This window comes from Pelmatolapia mariae, linkage group LG12, assembly GCF_036321145.2.
Source record: "Pelmatolapia mariae isolate MD_Pm_ZW linkage group LG12, Pm_UMD_F_2, whole genome shotgun sequence".
NCBI classification, from domain to species: domain Eukaryota; kingdom Metazoa; phylum Chordata; class Actinopteri; order Cichliformes; family Cichlidae; genus Pelmatolapia; species Pelmatolapia mariae.
In genome coordinates, this window is record NC_086237.1 from 33,255,296 (window position 1) to 33,278,291 (window position 22,996).

At 36.0% G+C, this 22,996-nt stretch overlaps 1 protein-coding gene across 1 annotated transcript in view; it reads left to right on the plus strand.

The window, feature by feature from the left end:
- The window catches only part of si:dkey-215k6.1 (transmembrane protein 132C), a 269,137-nt gene that overhangs the window by 227,342 nt on the left and 18,799 nt on the right, over positions 1-22,996 (plus strand). The window contains exon 7 of the mRNA XM_063489390.1: positions 22,277-22,482. Coding sequence (XP_063345460.1) covers positions 22,277-22,482 — 206 coding nt within the window. The remainder of the gene's footprint in view (positions 1-22,276; positions 22,483-22,996) is intronic.

Consider the following 22,996-nt stretch of genomic DNA (forward strand, 5'->3'; position numbering starts at 1 on the left):
AGCCAATCACATGACCACTTTAAGATGACAAAGCAGCAAGGTGATATATACCAGTTTTTATATTGTGTTGACAGGCCACGTAAAACCAGAGTCATGATAAACAATATATATGCGTGTTTTTTCCTCAATAGTTTCGCCACGTTTGCTAAGGACAGCGCTAGCAAGCACTCTCTGCATATGACCCCCCCACCCCGAAAAAAAAGAAAAGAGAAAGGCAGCAGAAAAAGAGAGAGAGAGCGAGTTTTGAGATGTGAGAGATTTGTGACGTTTAGCGTGTTTGGGGTGTGTAGTTAATGTGTTGTCTTGTGTAGTTAGTGTGTAGTGTTGTGGATAGTTTTGTGTTGTGTGTCAGAACAATGAGGTGACTGCTGTCTACAGGTAGAAAACAGGAGTTATACACCTGCTGCTGTCAGACCTGCAGGTATCAGGCTTGTGATGTTCTCCTTTATAGTGGACAGAAATTATTATTTTTTTGAGTGGCACAAATAATTTGTGTGGCATCTTATTGAATGCAGAACACCTGATTGTTATGTAAATAGTTTGAAATGGTTATAAAAAAGGGGTAAATGGTAAATGGCTGCAAATAACTTTGTTGTTTGCAAAACTTGTGCATATGATTTTAAAATTGACAATTTATATTTGCATTTAAAGTTATAAAATATGATTCAATAAACATGTTTGTGGTTGTTACAGTAAAAAATATAACTTTTTCTACTCAGATGTTATGTTTTTTGTCTGATTTTAGATCAATTGTGTTAATACAGTATGTCAAAATGAAAACATAACTGTAAATTCAGACACGAGAGGTTGTGCTGAAAAGGATGATACCAAACAAGGCAAAGTAAATAGTTTTTAAAGGTGAAATGTAGAGGGAAAATCAAAAGTGGTTAAAATGGCCAATTATACCCTGGACCCCAGAGGGTTAAACATTTTTTTTTAAGTAACGCAATAGTTACTTTTCAAGTAATTAATTACTTTTAGAATCTTGTAACTCAGTTACTAACTAGTTACTTTTTTGAAGAAGTAACTAGTAACTATAATTAATTACTTTTTCAAAGTAACTTGCCCAACACTGAAAGTTACACACCTTCTTTCCACAAGCAGAATTACAGATACCTGTATTTAATACTGGTAAAAGGTGAAGCACTGATTCAACATTCTTACGCATGTCAAAATAAAACTGATAATAAAACATTGCATGATGTATGGTTGTCAAAAATGTACAGGCTTTGAAGTGTACTAAAGATATAAAGTGAAAGGCGGCTCTTTGAAGGACATTTCTAACAGCTGTTTTGTCCAAAGCTAACTGAAATGCATTTCATATTAATATAATAGTAAACAAAAAACAATAATACATAGAAAAAGCAAATTTATTTTAACTTCTATTAATCATTCTAATGAATACACTCAGCTTGAACACTTGGGTGACTTTGTCCTCATGACCGAACAGAAAAATGAATACTGTGCTAAAATTGAGACATAAATTATATGTTTATGGCTCTTTCATGTCTACATCTTTTACATCTGTTTATGTAATAAGCACTGGTGATGAATTTACCCATAGGATTCCTTTTGTTGTGCATGTTATGTTGTTCCCTCTATTTATGTTGAAATCAGTTTGATGTTGGGAAGCTGTGTAGTGAAATAGGAAATGATCAGTGTGAAGTGTGTTAAACCCAATGAGATCATTGTAAGAAGTAGGAAGTAGAAATATTAGTTTTAAAATGTTAAAGGTACCTGAAAACTCAACTTGCATATAGTAACAAAATTTTTGTACTTCATCACTTCCCACCTCTGTCTCTCAGTCTAGGAAAAAGTGGAATGATAATATTCCATGGACAAGAGAGACTTGTCTGTTAGGTGTCTGTCATCACATTTAGCACTCTGTTATCAATTGTTTTTCTCCCCATGCAGTGTATTCACTGTTTGCTTGCACTATTAATCAAACCTGTGAAATTATACACACAGAATTTCAACAAAGCACAGTTCCTATTTAGGATTTATTGCATAGCAAAGCAATACTTCTTCATAAGAAATAATAGATTTTTAATATCGTGCTTCTGTTAAAAACATCACATATTGTTAAAAAATGTCATTTTGTTTTGTGACTACTTTTATAAAATCATCCTGAATATATTAAACTGATAATAGATCTCTCATGGCATTTTATTAATTGCATAATGATAGAGAGGTTGTGTCTGAAGAATGCTTCAGCTAAAATCTAGTCATAATGAAGGCAGGTGCAGATGTGTCACTGGCTGATCAGTCGGCCACAACAGTACCCTAGCATCAATTCAATTTGAGTGCAGATAAAGTGCATGCTTTGGTTTTAGGGTTGAGAATCCTCAAATCACATTAAATAAATGGGAAGAATAATAATGGCAATAGAAACTTTTGCCATTTTTTTTTTTTTTAAATTTGGTGGGATTATGAATAAGCATCAGTGCAGTTACCTATACTGTCTTTTAGCAGTCTAACACTTCATTTATGATAGTGTGATTATGTCTGTATGCATATATATTTGCCTATTTGGAAGCCTGTGGAGAAAGATTTTCAACCAAATGTGTGCAAATGTGTTGTCATACAGTCTTCAAAGATCCCAACTAAACATTGCATGATGTATGGTGGTCAAACAATGACTGGTTGACAAGTGTGCCTGAACAGAAAAGGGAGTGGCAGTGGAGTTCATTGGGAATGGGTGAAGTGCCAAAAAACAAAAAAGATCAAACTAATTATAACAATAATTACAGTCTGAAAATTATAGAGGGTGGCTGTACACTTTAAATTGCTTATGACTTCACCCTTCTCCACAGCTGTCCGATGGACCAACAGCAGCACAAATAATTGTAATCCACAGACCAGTTGTAGCATATGTTTTTGACATTGCCCCCATCTGACAACAGATGTTCTGTGCACATAGGCAGGCAGTCCATAGCTACCCACATACTGCCAATGTTCTACCACCATTTAAGCATAATTTCCCCACCATGCATGGAATAATCTAAATTTGAAAGCTCTTTTATTTCACAAACAAAAATCTGTTGTGTCATGTTTAAAATGTATTTTTTAAGATGAAATAGTCACAGTGTTTATATCCTGGTCACTAGTGGCTCCTGAAAGGTTCTCCTACAACACATGCCACCCTCACCAATTAATCTAACACCGCTAATCTGGTGCACCACTATGTTTTCTGTTGCCTATGTATAAAAACACCTTTTTACACTTTTTTAAACATATATAATTAATGTTAACACTTAGCAATTAATGAAAAAAAAAATATATACCAGTTAGATATTTTATGATATTTTACACCAGAGTTACCTCAATGCTGTGGGTGGCATTCATCTGTAGGAGCTGTAGCCTGTCACTCCACTATTTACTTGACCTCTCAAAATGCCAAAAATGCTGAGTTAAGGATATCCTGAACTTTTTTGTTTGTAAGTCCTGCGCTTTTTGCTAGTGTTGCCTGCCGTTAGCCAGCACATCTGAAACTTTTTTTTTTTTTGCAGTAGACTAAGCTGCTAACTTGGTCAAAGGTTCTAAATGCTTCATTAGCCATTGACATTTTGCCATCACTGGCATGAAAAGAAAACCAAGAATGAGGCATTCGAGGAGACAGTCAGAATAAAATCTTTCAGCAAAGGAGTTGTAACAATAACATCAGGAGATCGTAGATACTGAACTATACAAATCAGACAAAATGTAACTAATAAATAGTAACTTGAGAAACTGGACATCTATATGTTATTTGTCCATGACTGTCTAAAACTTTGAGGTTTTCTCCTTTTACAATCAGCTAATGTATACAAAAAATGTATACATAATATATTTTGGTACATCATATTACATATCCAACGGAATCTGAAAAATGTGTACTGTCGTGTATTTCACTGTAGTTTTCATCGGGGGTCTGTGTACATAATTGAACCGAGTAAATGCAACAATTTTTTAGTGCTTTCACAGAGTTACAGGTTTAAATTTCTGCAAAAAAAAAGAAAAGAAAAATCTGTTTACAAATAAATCAGACCTGGACTGTCTGAATCTGCTGGATGTATATAAATTTCAATTATCTTGTAGGTCGTTTTAATCTCATCAGTGGATATAATTAAAGAATGATTACAGTTACTTGAGGCTATTGTGTTATTATTGCATTTCAAGCTGGTAATCTGGTAATTCTGTGTTAAGTAAAGAGGTTCTGCCAAGATCTTGAGAAAAAAAACAATAATTAGTATCAATAAAGGTATCATATTAGTCGTGTATTTAATGATTTAAAATGACCAAACAAATTAAGTAAATCAGATTTGCCTTTATTAAATCATTAGCCGCTCGTCACTACCAGCTAACCACTTCATATCTATAACACTCCATCAAACCTCTTTTGCTATAAGCAACAAAATGTAAATTACATATAAAAACATGTTTGAAGAAATGAGGTGTGTGTGTGTGTGTGAGAGAGACCAAAAACAGGAGATAAAAGAGGGAGAAAAGAGGGCTTCAATCTAGATGCCCTTGGTCATTTGAGAGCCTAGAAAGGAAATGAAAGGTAAAGTGGATTAAAGGCAGAGGTCACATGCACACAAACACACACACATGCACAGACACACACACACACACACTATAATCTAAACTCACACATTTTCCATTTAGCAGTAACAGGCTTAGGAAATAGCCAGCGATTTGAAGTGCACAACATCAGACCAGACCATTAGCAACACTCAAAGACATATATCTGTGGGAGTTGCGACCTTGAGGGGGTCTAAAACTATTTTTTAAACCTCCAGAGATTCAGTTCTTACAGAGCAGAAAGAGATTTTCGTGTTAAATCAGCAAAGCTATGAATGCTCCCCAGTGCCCGACGCCCCCACCCCCACATAAAATGTTCAATAGATTGTCTGGTGACAAAACTTTCAGGGAGTGAAAACTGGTTCAATTGAGGGTTTATAACACATATAATGCCTTATGAGATATATTTATTTTTATGATAATTTTGGCATCAGAATGGACTTCAGTTTTGAATTTAATCACAGTAATATATTTATAACTCAGTGGTTCATCTAGAGAAAGTTGTTAAGTTAGACACTTTTTACCTGAATATAACTTTTACAGTATATATTAGGGTATAAACGTGTATTGCAAATACCACAATTGTAAGTTGGTGTATGTATTTTTATATATTACATAATATGAACGCCCCAGTAAATGATAAATATACTAAATATTAATAATACCCATTCATCCATTCATCTGTCTTCTGACACTTGTCCGGCTCTGGGTCGTGGGGGCAGCAGTCTCCGCAGATATGGCCAGACCTCCTTCTCCTGGCTCACCTCCTCCAACTCCTCTGTGGGGGACACTAACATCATCACTACTGATACCTCACCAGTCCGTCTGTTACGCTCCTGCCTTACTCTCCCCTAACTCGTCAACAAAACCCTGACGTACTTACACTCCACTAGGCAGCAGCTCTTTCCCAACCCAGACGGACGCCTCACCCTTTTTATATTATTGTTAATAACATTCATGGGAATTCCTGCATCTGCATTAGTATAATACTACAGTTTTAGCTCTTAAATGAAATGGGGTAGGTATATTCACAGGTTAGTTTATTTATAAATGTAATTATAACTGACTAGTCTGACATTAACTATCATTAACTATCATTAGCTAATAATGCATAAATAAACAAATATGAAAACTATTAAGGATAATAATGAATAAATTACTTGTCATTGTCACCGCTATAACCGGGGGAGGGAAAGTGACATGCAGATGTCTACATTGTTTGTGCAGGTGTTTGGTTGTGTATTTGTGCAGTAGAGGGTGAATTATGGCTGAGCTGTTATACTGTGCCCCATGTCACACATATCCTCTCACCTCCATAAAATATACTGACCTTAATCAATAACTAATTAGCTGCTAATTACCATGCTAAAGTACACAGCACCAATTGCATGAACACACAAACATCCACTTATTGAGAAGTTAAGTAGGGTGGTGCCTACTTACACAAGGTCCCACCAGCCTTGTGTTAAACACAGTTTCTCAGCACAGCCACATATATTGGCCATAGTAGAACACCATTTGTCTACCAAATACTGCATAAAATAAGATAAAAACAATTTAAATAAAACCTTGTATTGATCCACTAATCCTTTAAAGTTCTCTTTAGTGTTTTTCAGTATATAGTGATTGTTTGCACTTGTGCACTGCCCATAAAGTGCTCAAACATACCCACTTCCCCACCAGCCTCTCACTCTCACCCTGACATATTGGCAGCAGTTACCGTACCCCCATTTTGTGTTCCCTCAGGAAGCCATGTTATTTCCTGCTGGTCCATTAGCGCCCCATCACTGCAACACATGAACAGTTCAGATAGGACGAGGCCGCTGCTGTAGCTGTCCATGCGAGTTTCAGTCTGCGATGCCCTGTGCTTGACCTGTCTTAGCAATGACAAAGTGTTATTGGTAAAGACGATGAGTAGCAACTATGTGCGGCTGTGTGTGGGGGGTGTGAGGACATACTGATTCATTTGTTGTCTGATGTTGCTATTGCATGCTCTGTAATACATACATGCTCAAATAAGGATAGGGCTGAATTCATGATTATTTGTAATATTTTCATTTTCATTGGATTACTCAAGTAATAACCCTATCATAGAGATCTACTCCAAGGTAAAGTCCTGACGTCTAGTCTACAAAAAGCAAAAGCTATCTTTAAAAAAATAAAAAAGATAAAATGGCCAACCTCTCCTCATAGGTGGTCTCCTTGGGAAGTCCTGGAGGATTTCAGCATGGTTGTGATTTCTTTTCCTTCTGCCCAGAAGCAGACAAGGACTGATGGGAAATAAAGGTGCCATTGAAGTTGCAGTATTTTTCAAAGAGAACCTATTTTCCTACGTATTGGTACAAACAACAAGTGGATGCATTATAAAGTAATTTGATTGCCTATGACACAGACAGTGGTAATGCTTTTGTACCGCTTATAATCTTCAATCGTACTAAGAAAGCAATGCCTTCCTCTGGCACACGTGTCATCACATTTGTTTATTCTTGTGCTCTCACACATAAAGCGACAAAAGAACTGCACAAAGTGTTAGTAAATGTGACAGGTGAGAGTGAAAGAAAGAGGGTGCAAGATGATGAAAAACAGTGAAAGGGCAAAAAAATAATGTGGCCTTGTGAAAATATAATACCAGAAAAAAGGCAGAGACACTATGTGAAGAATAATGATTGTTTACATGCTTAAACAAAAATATAATATGAGCTGAAATTCATTTCAAAATGCTTTGTTTATGGCTCTTGGTCAATAAATCATCACAACTTAAGTTTAGACACAAGAAATCTTCTTAATAAAACTTGTCTTTGTTTCTCCACACCGTCCAGTGAAACGAAATTTCATTATGATGTTGTCTTTGTTTTGTTTTTCCCACAACCTTGTCCTCCAACCCCTCCTGGGGCATCCTGAGGCTGCCTCATGCTGGTCAGGATATATAATCTCTCGAGTGGATTCTTCATCTCCCCGGGGTCTCCCTTGGATCAAATATGACCTGATCAGATGTTTTAACAATTTTTTTATCACTATTTCTTCACTCTGTGATTTCTTTTAGTGTTCGCCTTTGCCATGAATACTCACTCCTTTCACTTACATCATATTTAAAAACTAAGAAATATACATAAATGCAAGGAAAAAAAGAGGGTGTAATAAAGGTGAGAGGAACTGTTTAAATCTGACATTCCTTTCTGTATTCATATCAACACATAGCAGCTGGATTACACCTCAAGCTGTTAAAAAGCTATGAAAGAGGTCAGGCTTCTGGTCTGTTCAGCATTGCACCACTAATATTTACATCCATTTCAGATTCATTCACTAAATGTTATTAAACCATGTGGTGTAAAATTGAGAGCAAAAGCTGGCACAGTACAAGCAGGTAATCACCAGCATGATTAGTGTCATGTTGTCCAAATAAGCTGGAAAGAGTTCACTAGCAAGTTCATCCCAACCTGTTCTGGGATAACAGCCTCTGGGATGAACCCAGATAAGGTTCGGTTCAAAAAAGCCGACACAAATTAAAATTTGGTCAGTTTTCTTTTGAACATCATCATCTTAAACATGTCCAGACAGATTCCAGTGCAGCTGCCATTTTTATATGAATGCAAGTCATGTTATGACCACACTGAATGTGCACCGGTGATTTTATCCACATGAATGTCATATCAGCTACTTATTCAAACTGATATGACATTCATGTGGAGAATCATTATTTCTTGACCAGACCCCTCTCTTAACCCCATCCCTCCATCCCCACTGATTGTTTCCTGTGAATTTCTGGGGCTAGACCAGGGGTAGGCAACTCCAGGCCTCGAGTGCCAGTGTCCTACAGGTTTTAGATGTGTCCTTGATCCAACACAGATGATTTAAATGGCTAAAGTACCTCCTCAACATGTCTTGAAGTTGTCCAGAGGCCTGGTAAAGAACTAATCATTTGATTCAGGTGTGTTGACCCTGGGTAATATCTAAAACCTGCAGGACACCGGCACTCGAGGCCTGGAGTTCCCTACCCTTGGTCTAGACTAGGGATGGGTATTGTTTAGGTTTTATCTGATACCGGTGCCAAACCGGTACTTTTGAAACGGTGCCGGTGCTTAAACGGTGCTCGAACCGGTGCTTAAAGAATGGAGAACACAAACTTTGTCCAAAAACCTCTCATGTTTAGCTGTTTTTATGTAAAAAGATAACAATGTTAGCCTTTTCTGCAGCTATAGGGCATATATGGTATCACTCTTGGCTGGAAGCAGTGCTTAAACAATGGAAAAAAACACAAACTTTGTCCAAAAACCTCTCATGTTTAACTGTTTTCCACTTTTTCTTTGGTCATTTTAGCCTTTTTGGCCAGGGTGAAGGGAGTATCTGCCATCAAACAAGAAGACAGCCGCATGTAACTACGACGGTGTTTGCTAGTTCACCTTACATGCATTAATGTAATAATGTGGTTAGCCTACTCAACGTAAATTACACACGAACAACATTAAGCTACTCACGCAGAGAAGAACGGCTGCTGCTGCCATCATCATCCGTCATCATTTCTGCTACACTGGCAGGGCTAGGGGCCAGGACTACTCTTCGGGTTCTTGGGGGATGTTGCTAACTCCGGGTCCGATAACAGGCACCACACCCGCAGTAGATGTGCTTGGTGTGAGGTCTTGTAGCAAGCTATCAAATACGGTGCATTTCTCGGCTTTTAAAAAAAACGCTATGCGTCGCCAGGTGTTTCATCAGATTCAAGGTGTTACCTCCTTTGCACAGTATCACCTTAAAGCACTTGTTGCAGGCTGCTGAGTTTGCATCTTTTGTTGTGAAGTACAGCCAGACTTTTGACCGCTTCACCTTGGGCATTTTTAATCTGTAGCTCTGCTCTAAAAGAATGTACGTACCTGGGCCCGCCTACTATCCTCGGAAAGGTAAAATGATTGGCTAGAATCCAAAGTGTATGACATCTCAGGAAAAAAACAGCACCAAAATAAAGCACCGAAATGTGCGCTGCTTTTCGGTCTGGTTACTACCGTTTATGTCAGAACCGGTGCCATACCGGTACCCATCCCTAGTCTAGACTAGAGATGGACCGATCCGATATTACGTATCAGTATCGGTCAGATACTGACCTAAATTACTGGATCGGATATCGGAGAGAAATTAAAAAATGTAATCCGATCCATTAAATATCACAAAAGCAGTTCACAAAACGTGCGACATGGCGTAACTCATCTCTTAACCTTAGCACGTCGGAGCAGTATGTGTCACATGATAGAGCGGCTGTGGCGTGCGAGACCTGTCGGTGGTCTGGTTGAGCATTTGGAGCCATCGCTACCAAACCGGAATTTTATCTCCAAGAAAGTTATCCCAGAGAGAAGTAAAGCAAGTGTGTAAGTTCATCTCTGAATGTTTGTAAAGCATTCCCAAGCTTAACAACCGATATAAGGAGTGACTGCCTCTTCTCTCTCGCTCTCCTGTTGCTACTTCAATCATGAAACTGATCAATGATCAGCTGATCAGCTTTTCTGTCGCGACTCCCGTCTCTCTTGTTTGTTTATCGCCCATTTTGCACCAGAAAGAGGAAACCAGTGGCTGAACAACAGTTTAAGCTTCATAAGCTGTTGTTAGAATTATTTAATATTACTTTCTACACCAGGATCCTTTTCTACGTAGCTGACAGCTGGTAACTGTACAGGGGCGGGTCTAGCAAAGTTTTGCCAGGGGGCCAGGTAGGGCATTAACAGGGAAAGGTATAAGAGAATAGCTTTAGTTTTATTTTTTTAAAACTTGAGTATGAACTTATACAAAATGCAGCAAGATATTAAAAAACAGTTTTATTGATTAAAAAATACACTATATCGCATTCATATCGGTATCGGCAGATATCCAAATTTATGATATCGGTATCGGACACAAAGAAGTGGTATCGTGCCATCTCTAGTCTAGACTGTCCATGAGGATTCTGCTGTACCATCCTAATGCATCTGATGGAGGATATTCATTGGAAATGTAAACAAAAGCAAAAAAAAAAAAAACAGAAGCAGAAAGACTGGCGGGATAAGCTGAAGCTCCCCTGCAACCCTGAATTATGTAAGCAGAAGTGAATGGATAGATGAAAGGAAAAATATGGATGAATGGATGGATACCTAAGTAAAGCTATCGAAACAAATCCTATCAAGCAGGCATTTTTTACTTTTCTATTGATATCATTTAGAACAAGATAAGTGAAAAAATAGTGACTGCTCTTATTAAAGGGCAAACATGTTATTTTTGCTTAACGAATGAGGGAATTTCCTGTTTATGTTCCTCATACCTATTGTTATTTCAGTTATTTGTCTACTAAGATTTCTAACGTTTTTTGTTTTTTTTCTCACTGCTAACAAAGCTCGTTATCAAATACTGTATGGAAAATATTTTTTCCTATTAATTAACCTATGTAATTTAATTATTGTTTAATTTAGGGTTAATTTGAATCTATAAAAATACATTCATATATGTAGTATATGGTGGTAAATTTTCTACCTTTCTTTAATTATGATTTTAAAAATAAAGATAAATAAGATTAAATAAACACCTAGCTTAGTCTTGCATGCACACACAAACACACACCTACACACACCAAGGCCACAATCAGGCCATATGAACAGACATATTCAGGGCAGTGTTGACCTATATCCCTATGCTAATAAGAGTATTAATTCACATGGGGTCTGCAAACATTCCCAAAGAACAGAAAAAAAGAGAAAATGAAAACACCCATATTCAGACAGATATGAAAACCACAAAACACAGAGTGTGACAACCCACATGTCTTTTTTAAGCCCTTTAACATCTACCAAAAAGATGAAAGTGGGTAAGAAAGTTTTAAAGCAAAAAGACATTTTACTATATAGTACATAAAAGTAGCTTAGTTAAATTGGAGCCTCACAGTGGATGAATGCACTAACAAACTATAAACATTTAAGAACTGAGGTTATTGTTCTCTACCGGTTTCGTTTACAAATTCCAGTAATTAGATTACAACTTTTGTGTTTATGTGTATTTTCTCACCTTTAATTTGCTTTCTCGATCAGCTGTCTAATATCCAAGCCAAAGCTTAATAATATCGACCTATATGTAAATGGGTGCACTCACCTCTTTGTATGCATGCATGGATGTGTAGAAAACAGAGCCCCGTGTCTTAATGACAACTATATGAAACTACGTGAAGAGGCGATTGGCCTAGTGTGGGTTTTCTAAAGTGATGGACAGGTGGGATGTCTAATCCCATCAGAGAGTTGGTTAGTTTGTCCCTCAGGGCCCGCCTCTGTCTACTGAGTGGGCCCTGATTGGATGATCTGATTCTTAAAGTCAGATGGATTGAGTTGCTTGGGGCAGAGAACAATAGAAATGGGTAGAAAAAAGGGGGAGAGTGTGAAACACACAGAGAAAATGATTGCAAGATGAAATCTGAGAGTGAGAGAGATGGATGAACGGGGTTTCAGAGAGAAAATATACATTTGAGAGAGAATAATAGAGAAAATCTTACATAGTAAGAGATAGACAGAAGACAGAGAGAGCACTAACTGTAAATTCAGACAGATCACTTTGCTTGGAGGAAAATGAATATGGATTTAAATAAATGACTTAGCCTGGGGAGAATGCTGGTAAATTGGGGTGAGTGGGTGGTTGAGAGTTGAGATTCCTAAGCAGGTTTTCGAGAAAGGAAAAAAGTCAAGTGGAAGAGGGTGATAATAAGCTAGAAGCTCAGTCCATTTCTGTGTATTCATTTATGTTGCACCACAAACTAGAAAAAAAAACATTTTTTTCTGTTGTGGGGTTCAAGTTTCCAAAATACTTGATTATAACCCCAAAAAAGCAGCTTTGGAGTTTGTAGGATGCCAGAAAAGGTACACCTTACAGCAGGTCATTAAAACCTGTAATTATCCCTCCAGACCTGTGCTCTAGACCTTATCATTTCAGTTCATTTTTTGAATTAAGTCTATCCAGCTACCCGTTTGAGCTCCAACTTGGAATCAGTTAATATATAAATGACTGCAAAAGTGTCTTTCCTATTTAAAAAGCATGGTCACTGATAAAAGTTTGATACATTTAGAAAATGCGAAATGTATTACATCTGAGTTATGCCATGTTTGAATGTCTCATAGAGCACTAATTTAAATACTTTCAAATTTCAACCCTAGACTTTTTTTCTCCAAAGACATTTTGTTTTTATGTTATAAATCAAAATGACCTTTTATGGCTCCTCACCTGATCAAGTGTGGAAACTTTTATTTCCTAATCACAATTTTTCACAATTACAGTTTTCAGTAGCAGAAATCAGTCAATTTAACATCTGTTAAAATCCAGGTAACACATTAGCAGAAAGTTAGCTTAATCATAGTCATGAATAGATTTGTCATGTCCTTGAGTAATAAAAATAACCCCAAAAAACTTATAATGATGAAGTGAGTGAATGTTTGAATGTAATGAATTAATCAGTTGAGATTCAAACTGAAAACAATCATGCAAAAAATAAATCAATAAAGAAATAATTGACATAATTAAAAGTCAAATTAATATTTTTTATAACAAAAGTTTATTTCAAGGAATTAAGCTTAATGACAAATCTCTAGCGTTAACAGTCAGTAAATGAATGTGATGCAAGAAAAAAAGCCACAGGTGCCTCTCAGAGAAGTCCTACCATTTAAAAAATAAATACATTACAAATCAATTATTTCTTTGGGGGATGGTGCCAAATCAGCAGCAGGTGATTTGGCAAGTGCACAGTAAGTGAAACTGTTACAAAAGCATGCATATTACATCGAGACATGACCATCAATTAACCTCTATACAAAAGCCAAGATAAAACATGTCATTTTCTTTGAAACAAGTCTGAGGTCTGCAGGTCAGAGGCTCCTGCATGCATAATGCCCCACTTTAACTGTAGGCAGATCATTGTTAGTCAAAGTATGTACGTGTAGTAAGATACATTTTCAGAGAACTAGGTTTTGTGTGCGTGTGTGTGTCAACATGTTTGTGTCTATCATTCCCATTAAATCGTAAAGATATGAATAGGTTTCAGTCACATCTGCTTCTCAAACTTACTTTGAACAGTTAAACTCTATGCTTTTGTTTGAACTGCTGCTGAGAACTTAGAAAAGTTTTCGGGAGGTGTCTTTGGAAATTTGTACGGTTAATGTGGTATTGTTTGTGGCATTTGATGAAGGTGAAAATATTTTTTTTTCCTGTCCTGTGTTTTCAACATCTCCTAACTGCTGAGCTATACAGTTTACTTTCTGTGAGATATATTTTCTTCAGTTTTGTCTTTGCTCTCTTTTAACGCTCTGCTTTTCAAAAAGAAAAAAATTCTCACTTTGCTCTTCTTCTCATTCCTACTCTGATTCATCCTGTGCTATCTATGAGTCTTTCCCAGAAACAGAAAGATTAAATCCATTCTTCAGTGTCCTTAAACCTCCAACTCAGCTGTTTACTTGCAAAAACACCAATACACTTGTTCTAAGTCTGTCAAAGGTTTGTATCTTTTTGTGTTTGTGGTCAGCTTTATGTGTGTGTGTGTGTGTGTGTGTGTGTGTGTGTGTGTGTGTGTGTGTGTGTGTGTGTGTGTGTGTGTGTGTGTGTGTGTGTCTGTGCATGCATCCTTGATATCAGCAGTCTTTTCTAGATCCAACACAAGACTGAATTTAAAAATAAAAAGAACTACTTTCCCCACCTTAAGCTATTAAAAAATAAGAATTGAAATGGTGTAGACTCTGTGTTGTGTTCATTCAAAAGCAAACTTAAGTTTTTCGACAATGACACATTTTTATAATTCTACCTCTATACATCACCACAGTGGATTATAAATTAAAAAAAAACAACAACATGTGATTAAAGTGCAGACTTTCAGCTTTAATTTAGTGGGTCAAAAAATAATTAAGGACTGATAGCCATTTTTAAACATAGAAAACCATTATCAGATGCTCAAAAGTTAATTAACTGACAAGCATTTTCTCAGACAAGTGATGCATGCTCCTTTATTATTCTGTGACAAATTAAGCAGATAAAATATATGGAGTTGATATCAAATGTCGAACTTGCATTTCATATAGTTTCATTGAAATTCTCAATGTGAAGTAAAAGTGTAAGTAAAGCAAGCTGCCAGTAGATGGAAAAACTAAAATAAACCTATCAGAGCGGTAGGGAACATTTTGGAAATGGACAGTTCAATAATCTGGTGCTATTGAACGGAAGAAGGCCAACACTAAAAGAACTGAAAGACCATAGAAGATAAATAAAGTGAATGATCTTTCCTTAGTTAAGAAATACTCTTTCACAACACTAGCCAACTCAAGTACACTCATCAGGGTGTAGACATTGTCAAAGTTTATTTTGAAGAAACAATTAAAAACATTTCACATTATCCAAAAACTATATTGGAGGCAATGTTACTACATGGGCATCTATGACTGCTAGTGGAACTGATGTGATGTGACTGCTTATAGAAGTAAGACGATGAACTTTGAAATCTGCATGGCTATACTCTTTGCCTAGATTTAAATAAATGCTTCAAAACTGATAAAACAGGGTTTTATAGTACAAGTGGATAATGGCCCAAAGCATATCGAAAACATTTTTCAAGGCAGAGAAATGGAATATTCTTTAATGGCCAAATCAGTAACCTGATCTCAGCTTAATAGAGCATGTTTTTCAGTTACTGAAGCCAGAGAGACCCACAAACAATCAGCAACTAAAGGCAGTTACAGTAAAGGCATGGCAGAGTAGCCCAAGGGAGCATATGCAGTATTTTGTGATATCCATTAGTTTCTAAACTTCTGATAGTTACTGACAACAAAGGATTTTCATCCAAAACAGTATATTATTTTATATTTTAAATTATGTTAGTTTGTCCAAATAAAAAAAAGAGAATACATATAAACAACTGTACAACTGTAATTCATTAACAGTTAATGCAGACTTCATGTAAAACCTTTAAATTTAAAGTGTAAGTCTGCACTCTAATCACATATTCACTTATTCACAATTTAAAATTGACTGTTGTAGTGTTCAGAGGCAAAGTTCCAAAATGTGTTACTGTCCAAAACAACTATGAACCCAACTGTGCTGGAAACACAGATATTACTTTCATGACTAAAAGGTCAAATATGGAGTTTCCTCTGGTTACCACACCAAAAATAACCAACTGCACTTTTTCACTATATGTGGTAAGTATTGATGATCCTATCAAGCTCTTGGAAAATAAGCAGTAAAGCAGATTGCCCAAAGCATCAGGCAGAACACAGGAAGAAAAAAAACAAACATTTTATTTTTAAAAAGGACTTTTTTGTGAAGTAATTTAGTTTTGATTTTTATAAATCACACATTTATTGATTAATCTCTTATAAAGGTAAAGGTTTATAAATTATAACAGTCCCTTGAATTCTCTCAGCCACTATGAGCAATGACAAGTCATCTCCAGAAATGTTTTTAAATTAAGTTGAGTGTTGCAAGTAATTGCAGTACAATTATGGATATTACACTATGTGTGTTTCGTGCTGTAGGAAATTAAAAAAATTCAATTACACTGTGCCCTGGAGTTGCAGTAGAAGAAACACAAACTAGAAAAAATATAAATTTTCTAGGTGACTCAAATAGGTAATGTGAAGGAATGTCACTGAGCGTGAAGAAGAGGGTAGCTAATATTTATCTGAGGTAAATGCCAACACAAGTAATTTAAAGTTGGGATGTCTTCTGGAATATAAGTATTTTGGCACTATATTGGTGGTCCACTGTCCCTCCTCTTTCCACTACACTTGATTGTTTTTCTATTTTTCATTGATTGGGTGACACCTGACTTTAGGGTCTTAAGTTGTCATCAATAACAAAGCAGTATTTTTTCTGGCTGTAATAAAAGCAAAATTAAACATTTCTAGTTTCTCAGATTAATTTGATCAAAATCAGTCACATCTTGATTGTTTGATTTAAAATTCATTAAAATAGATAAGAATAGTGCAGGCTAGAACTGAACATGAGTTATTTTACGGACTGTGTGTGTGTGTGTGTGTGTGTGTGTGTGTGTGTGTGTGTGTGTGTGTGTGTGTGTGTGTACTGACGTAATGTATATATCTGAGGGTTGTAAACACTCAGAATAGAACAGACGAATACTCATACTAAAACATAATACCAAAGGTACATTGGGAAGGCTAAGTTGGAAATCACTACACAAGGAAAGACAAAAGCTAAAACTGTTCAACAGAACAGGAATAAGGTAAAAACAGAAACCAGAGGCTTGAAAACATTACAAAAGATTAAATTCATTATTGAATATTGAGCAGTTAAAAACAGGAATCCAAGTCAGCCTACCAAAGCTACCAAACAGTAAATCCTAAAAAGAAACCCAACCACAAACACAAAGAATTCAAAATCCTAGTCAGGCAAGGTTCCATTTTTTTAGATTTCAGCAGAAATATTTTCCATTGCCAGACTGTTGCAACTACTAAATGTTAACCAGATCAGGGTTCTCTATCTTAAGTTTTTTTCTGATTGTGTCACACTCAAATTCTATAAATATTTTTTTACAATATGTTTGCAATAATCAGAGTCACAGTCTGTTACTGTAAGAGAAAGAAATATCAAGTCTTTAAATAGTGGACAGTTGTACGTAGTCATTTGCCTATTCTAAAACATTTTAAAATGCTAACAATGTTCTTCATGACAACCACTTGTAGCAGACAGTTTTAATGGATTTCAGATACTGTTAAATTCATCAACTGTTATTAGAGGACTGACCAAGAACACCTGAGGAAAAACTGTAACATGTCAATGATTTATACAGAAAAAGAACATAAAGCAACATTAGCATTCATTTGGAGTTTTTTTTGTGTCCTCATAATGTCACTATTTTGCTTTAAACAATACAGAGCTTAAAGTAATGAAAAAGAAATATATAATTAAGATATAATTAGAGAAGTAATTAAAGTTTAATTAATTCTTCTTACCTATGTCATAGTATATAACATCCTTTTTGAAGAAGAGATTCTAGTTAATTTTTCTCTGTTCAAATAAGAAACAGTAACTTGAAAACACCTCTGTTTCTCAGCCTAAAAGTTCCAGAGCTATATCTGAAAAACTTTTTCAATGGACTATAATTTGATTTTTCTTACGTATTCCCCCGGGGTATCCAGACTCTGCATAGATATAATTCAGCAAAACTAAGGTAGAAATAACAGACATGAACAATTACTTTAGTGGTAGCTCAAGAAGCACCATTGTGATGTCCCCTGACTTCTGATGTTTTATACCTTCATTGGAAACCAAACCCTGTCACAGCAACCGTGCAGTATTCACACTGATTTACACCTAGAAAATAAAAATGATTTGGAGAAATAGTTTGAGGCACCAACAGTCTAACATCCCTTTGATGTTAACAAGCGGTAAATCAGGTTTCAGAGAGAGAGGAAGATGAAGAGGGAGACGAGGTACGATGAGGGGGGAGGATGAAGTGGAGACAAAAGAAAAAGAGCAGGTCAAGAAAGGGAAATGCTGGATGTTGAAAGAGATTTAAAGAAAGTTAAAGAGAGAGAAGAAAAATAGAAATTGAAAAGAGGAAGTGGAGAGGAGAGGGGTTGGGCAACTTTCCTTTTATGTTACAGGAGCAGAAGCATAGAGGAGGAAGTTAAATTGAAAGAAATTAAAAGGTGAGAGCAGATAGGGAAGAAATGGTTTAGCTCTGATGTACAAAATGTTAACCTCTTTTCAGATCAAAGTCTTTCATAAGGAAGCCCAAGAAATTGAACCATACAAAATTGTGTTTAGATCATGTGTGCTTTTCTTGTTTTTATCAGGAAAAATGAAATGTTGTTCCAAGATTGCTCTATAATGAACTTGGAAATAATGAATCAAAGCTTAATGTAAAAACCTACACTGAAGCTGATATTTCTAAACATTCAAATGTTCTCCAAATGTTTGCTAATTTACTAACATGTTCCAAATTCAAATGCCTAAAGTAATGAACATCCATCATCTAGCAAGAACTAGACCGTTTTACAATGGGACTACTCATTTAATATATTATCATCTTAAGTACTCAGTAGTTATTGGTCAGACCATTCCTCTTTGAACTGGCATTCAGTTTGAGCTTACATCATGCACTTACAATTCATTAACATCTGTCTCTTTAGGCTAGACAGGGGCATTGTCCCAAACAGGTCCATGAGAGCTCAATGGGAAATTAAAATAACATAAACGTGCACTTCTGAGAGTTTATTTTTTTAAAGTCAGCATGAAAACAGTTTTCTTTGTTTGTAGAGAGCAAATTTATATGCTTATATTGTCCTCCATATGCTAAAGGGTCACAGTATGAATCACCATTGTAAGAATAAACACTCATAGAGAAATAGACCAGAAAGGTAGATTTGCTAGCAAAGCGACAAAAGCAACAAAAACCTTTTATGAAGCTTTACACATGGTTAGAGCAGTCAAGACCAGCTTTGTAATTTTCCACAAAATCGCAAAAAATAGTAAGCCATTGTCTGACGGGGACCTTATCAAAGAGTATTTGGTGCACTCTGCCGTGCTAATATACACTAAGAAAAAAGAAGCACTTGAGAATGCACCCCTCTCCAGGCGAACCATAAGAAAATGGATCGAGGACATTTTCAAAGATCTGGAGCTTGAAAAACAAAACAGACAATTTAGATTTTTTTTCTCCTTGGCTGTGGACAAAAGCTGTGATGTCTGTGACACAGCCTAGTTACTCATCTTTGTACATGGGATAATGAAAGAGTTTGAGATTACGGAGGAGCTGGCAGCAATGTGCTGAATGAAAAGGACCACGACAGGGAGTGAATTGTTTACGGAGGTAACTGCATGCTTTGATAGGCTTGGGCTGAAATGGGACAAACTGGCAGGTGTTACAACCGATGGCTGTCCAAATCTGACAGTGAAAAATGTCTGACTTTTGTAGCGGATAGAAGATAAAGTGACTTCAGTAAACCCAGAACTGAATCTGGTATTTTTGCACTGTATTATACGTCATAAAGCGTTGTGTACAGTAAGTCAGTACTAAAAATGAACCATGTTTTTGATGTTATAACTAAAATAGTTAACTTCATCAGGCAAGAGCACTAAATCACAGACAGTTTGTTGCACTTTTGAGTAACTGTTGGAAGTCAGTATCCCTTTTTTATTCATCTCACTAAGAGGAGAACTTACCATACATGAGGACATATGCTCAGATGATGGTTCTCTTTGGATTTTAATTTAATCTTCAGTTCAGTTTCATTTATATAACACCACATAACAATAGCGCTCACCTCAAGGCGCAGGTAAAGAGCATAACAGTAAATATAAAACCCCAACAATCAAACAACCATCTTTGAGCAAACACTTGGCGACAGTGAGAAGGAAAAACTCAATTTTACTGGGAAGTAACCCCTCACAGAACCAGGCTCGGGGAGGGGTAGCCATCTAAACATTGGGTGTTTGGGGAGAGAAACAGGACAAAAAAACCCCCAAAAAATCACTGTCTGGAAACGGTACTCAAAACAGACTAGATTTAACTTCCTGAAAAACCCAAATAGCAGTAGCAGTTTGTATAAAAAAGTTTTTGAATTTTGCAAAAAACACTATAGTTTTGGGAAATGTTGATTAAAGTGTGATAAGATGTAGGTGTTTTTACTATGTCTATTTAACTATTCGTTGTCTTTCATTGTCTTATTGCAATAACTAAATCATTCTTACCAGTAACACTTTGTAAAGAGATAAAATGAATATTTAGCTGATTGAGTTCAGCTTAATGGTGTACAGCACAATAGGCCAAGTTGTTTACAGTTAAAGATTTTAAAAAACAAACTGTAGTGTGGGCGGTGTGAGCTTTTAAATAAGTCATCTGTAAGTAGTGATGTCTGATACACGAATTTCTACAACACGGGGATTGAATGTGAGGTGCAGCTGAGTGGAAAACCTAATAAACAGAAGTTGGCAGCTTTAGAAAAGGAAGAAGACTGGGGTGTAAAAACAAAAAAGGGTGAAGAAGTCAGATAACAGGAAATGAATGTTCATATGCTTTAGGGTTAAATAGGAATGGGTGGGGAGCACAGAACATTTGAGGCACTGGGAGATGAAAGAAAGGGTGGGAGGAGGGATGAGAAGTGTAGTGTAGAGAAAGAGAGGGTGGAGAAGTTATAAACTTCTGAGGAATGGCTTAATGGCCATAGAATTATATAAAGATGCAGAAATAAGAATAGGTGGGGCAGGAAAAAATAGTGAGAAAGTCTATTTAACACAGTTTTTCACCAACTGATGATTAAATATTTACACATATTACATTTTCTGAATATTGCAATTTTCTCAATATATTTTTTTCTAAAGCAGTCATAAATAAATAATATTAGACTGACTTTATGCCAGTTTGGAAATTGTAACTGCCCTTGCTTTTATTTCATAGCTGCTGAACTTTTGTTCCAATTTTTAAGATACTTGAAAACATAATTCTCTGCTGTCACTAGGAAAAGAATTGCTTTCTTTGTTTCCCTTTTCTCACCTAATAACTCTATTTGGTTCCTTTGTTGGCTATCCCTGCACAGTTGCAATATGTTATACAGATCCCTAGTTTAGGTATTATATAAAGAGCTATAAATATGCAAATACAGCCAATGCAGTATTTTAGCAAACTGTAACTTTCTGTTCAAATCTGACTGATTATTTCTATCTTTTGACAAAGACATTGCTGGCAAAAAATGCACATTGATTAATCAAAACACTGAAAAAGATTAAAATTAAACAGAATACAATCTAGGATTTTCCATTGCCTTATGTCCATTTCCAGTCAGTTCATATGGGGTCATATACTGGAGCATTAATGCAATAAGAAAGATGGTTGAACTGCATAATGTTGTCCTTTGGGAACAAATAAAAAAAAGGTGTTTGCGTAACCAAATGAAATTAAAATCTATATTTAAAAATCGATTCTTCTTCAGAAATCCATAAACCTATTTTATAAATGAAGTTGTTTCATTTTAAATATGTATAGAAACAAACATTATTCCTACCAGTTGCTAGCGCTATGTCCCATGCAGCTTTGGTTCCTAAAAAGACTGCTCTACCCAGAGGTCAAAGGTCAAACCCCCTTTCCACTCATCATCTTATTAGAAGGTGTCGTGTTGTAACATTAAATTTCAAAAATAAATAAATAAAATATGTACTATAGAGTGTTAAAAAGCTTTAGACGGGTTTTTTAAAAACAAAAAAAAGAACTCGTGCATTTTGCTAAACCCACTGATATTCTGGTTCACAGTATTCTTGTTGGTCATCTTATGTATTCGGTGAAATTGTGCTAATGTCTTAAAATGACTGCGATTTACTGATTCGAGGCTGTTAAATGTTAATATGTTGCTTCAGGTTGGCGGAGATAACAAGAGAGAATTCACAAACCTGAAATGCCACTAATGCAACAGGAAGAAGTACATTATTAACCTTTTCTTTCAGGGCACATTACAGAACAGTTTTGCAAAGTGCTTTACAAGATTAATAAACTTGTTATAAATCAGTGACAAATATCTCACTGGATGCAACACTATAATTATTGTGAAAACTTGCTTTAGGCTGTGCTTGAGCAATGCACAACAGAGGCTGCATCTGTTTCTGTGGAAAAAACTCAATGCAACTCATTTGATTTCTGTTTAAAATGTCACACATGCATGCACGTTTTTCCCAGTCTCAATCAAACTGTTTTTCCCCTCTTTTTTATTTATACATTTATTTTTAGGTTTCTCCGAACTGTGACAAGGTTTTGGTGAATGGCAAAGAAATGCGTGGTCGGCAGTCTTTGACCATCAAGTTCTCATACCTGCACCTATCTGCTCAGCTTCAGCTCACCGTCTGGGTGCCCAAGCTACCGCTTCAGATAGATCTGTCAGATACTGAGCTCAGCCAGGTCAAGGGCTGGAGGGTGCCAATCATCACTAACAAGAGGTAATTTGCCTGTCTGACCTTGAGGGAATGAGGGAGTGTAACACATGGTAGAAGGTGTAGGCATTAGCATAATTTTGTCAAAATGTAGAGCATTTTACATACACCATTTTCATTTATGCTACAAAGACTTTTTTTTCTTTGGTAAGAAACACATTTTAAGACTATTCAGAAGGGAAACACAAACACCTGCAATTGCTGTTAGAATCGAGCAGTGAACTGTGAGGAACTGCTAGTTTTTGAAGTCCCAAAAATTTATGGTACAGGCATTCGTTGAGTTGTATTTCCTACTTGTCTCTGAGAAATTTTATTTTGTATTTCATTTTGGTATATACATATATATATTAGGGGTGCAACGATACACAAAATTCACGGTTCGGTTCGGTTGGATACTTTGGTGTCACGGTTCGCTATTTTTTCGATACAAAAAAATGTTCATGCCTTTTTAATTTGTCATTTATTAAAATTATAAATATATATTTTAACTCAAAAGTACAGTTTTTAAATGTAATGTTGC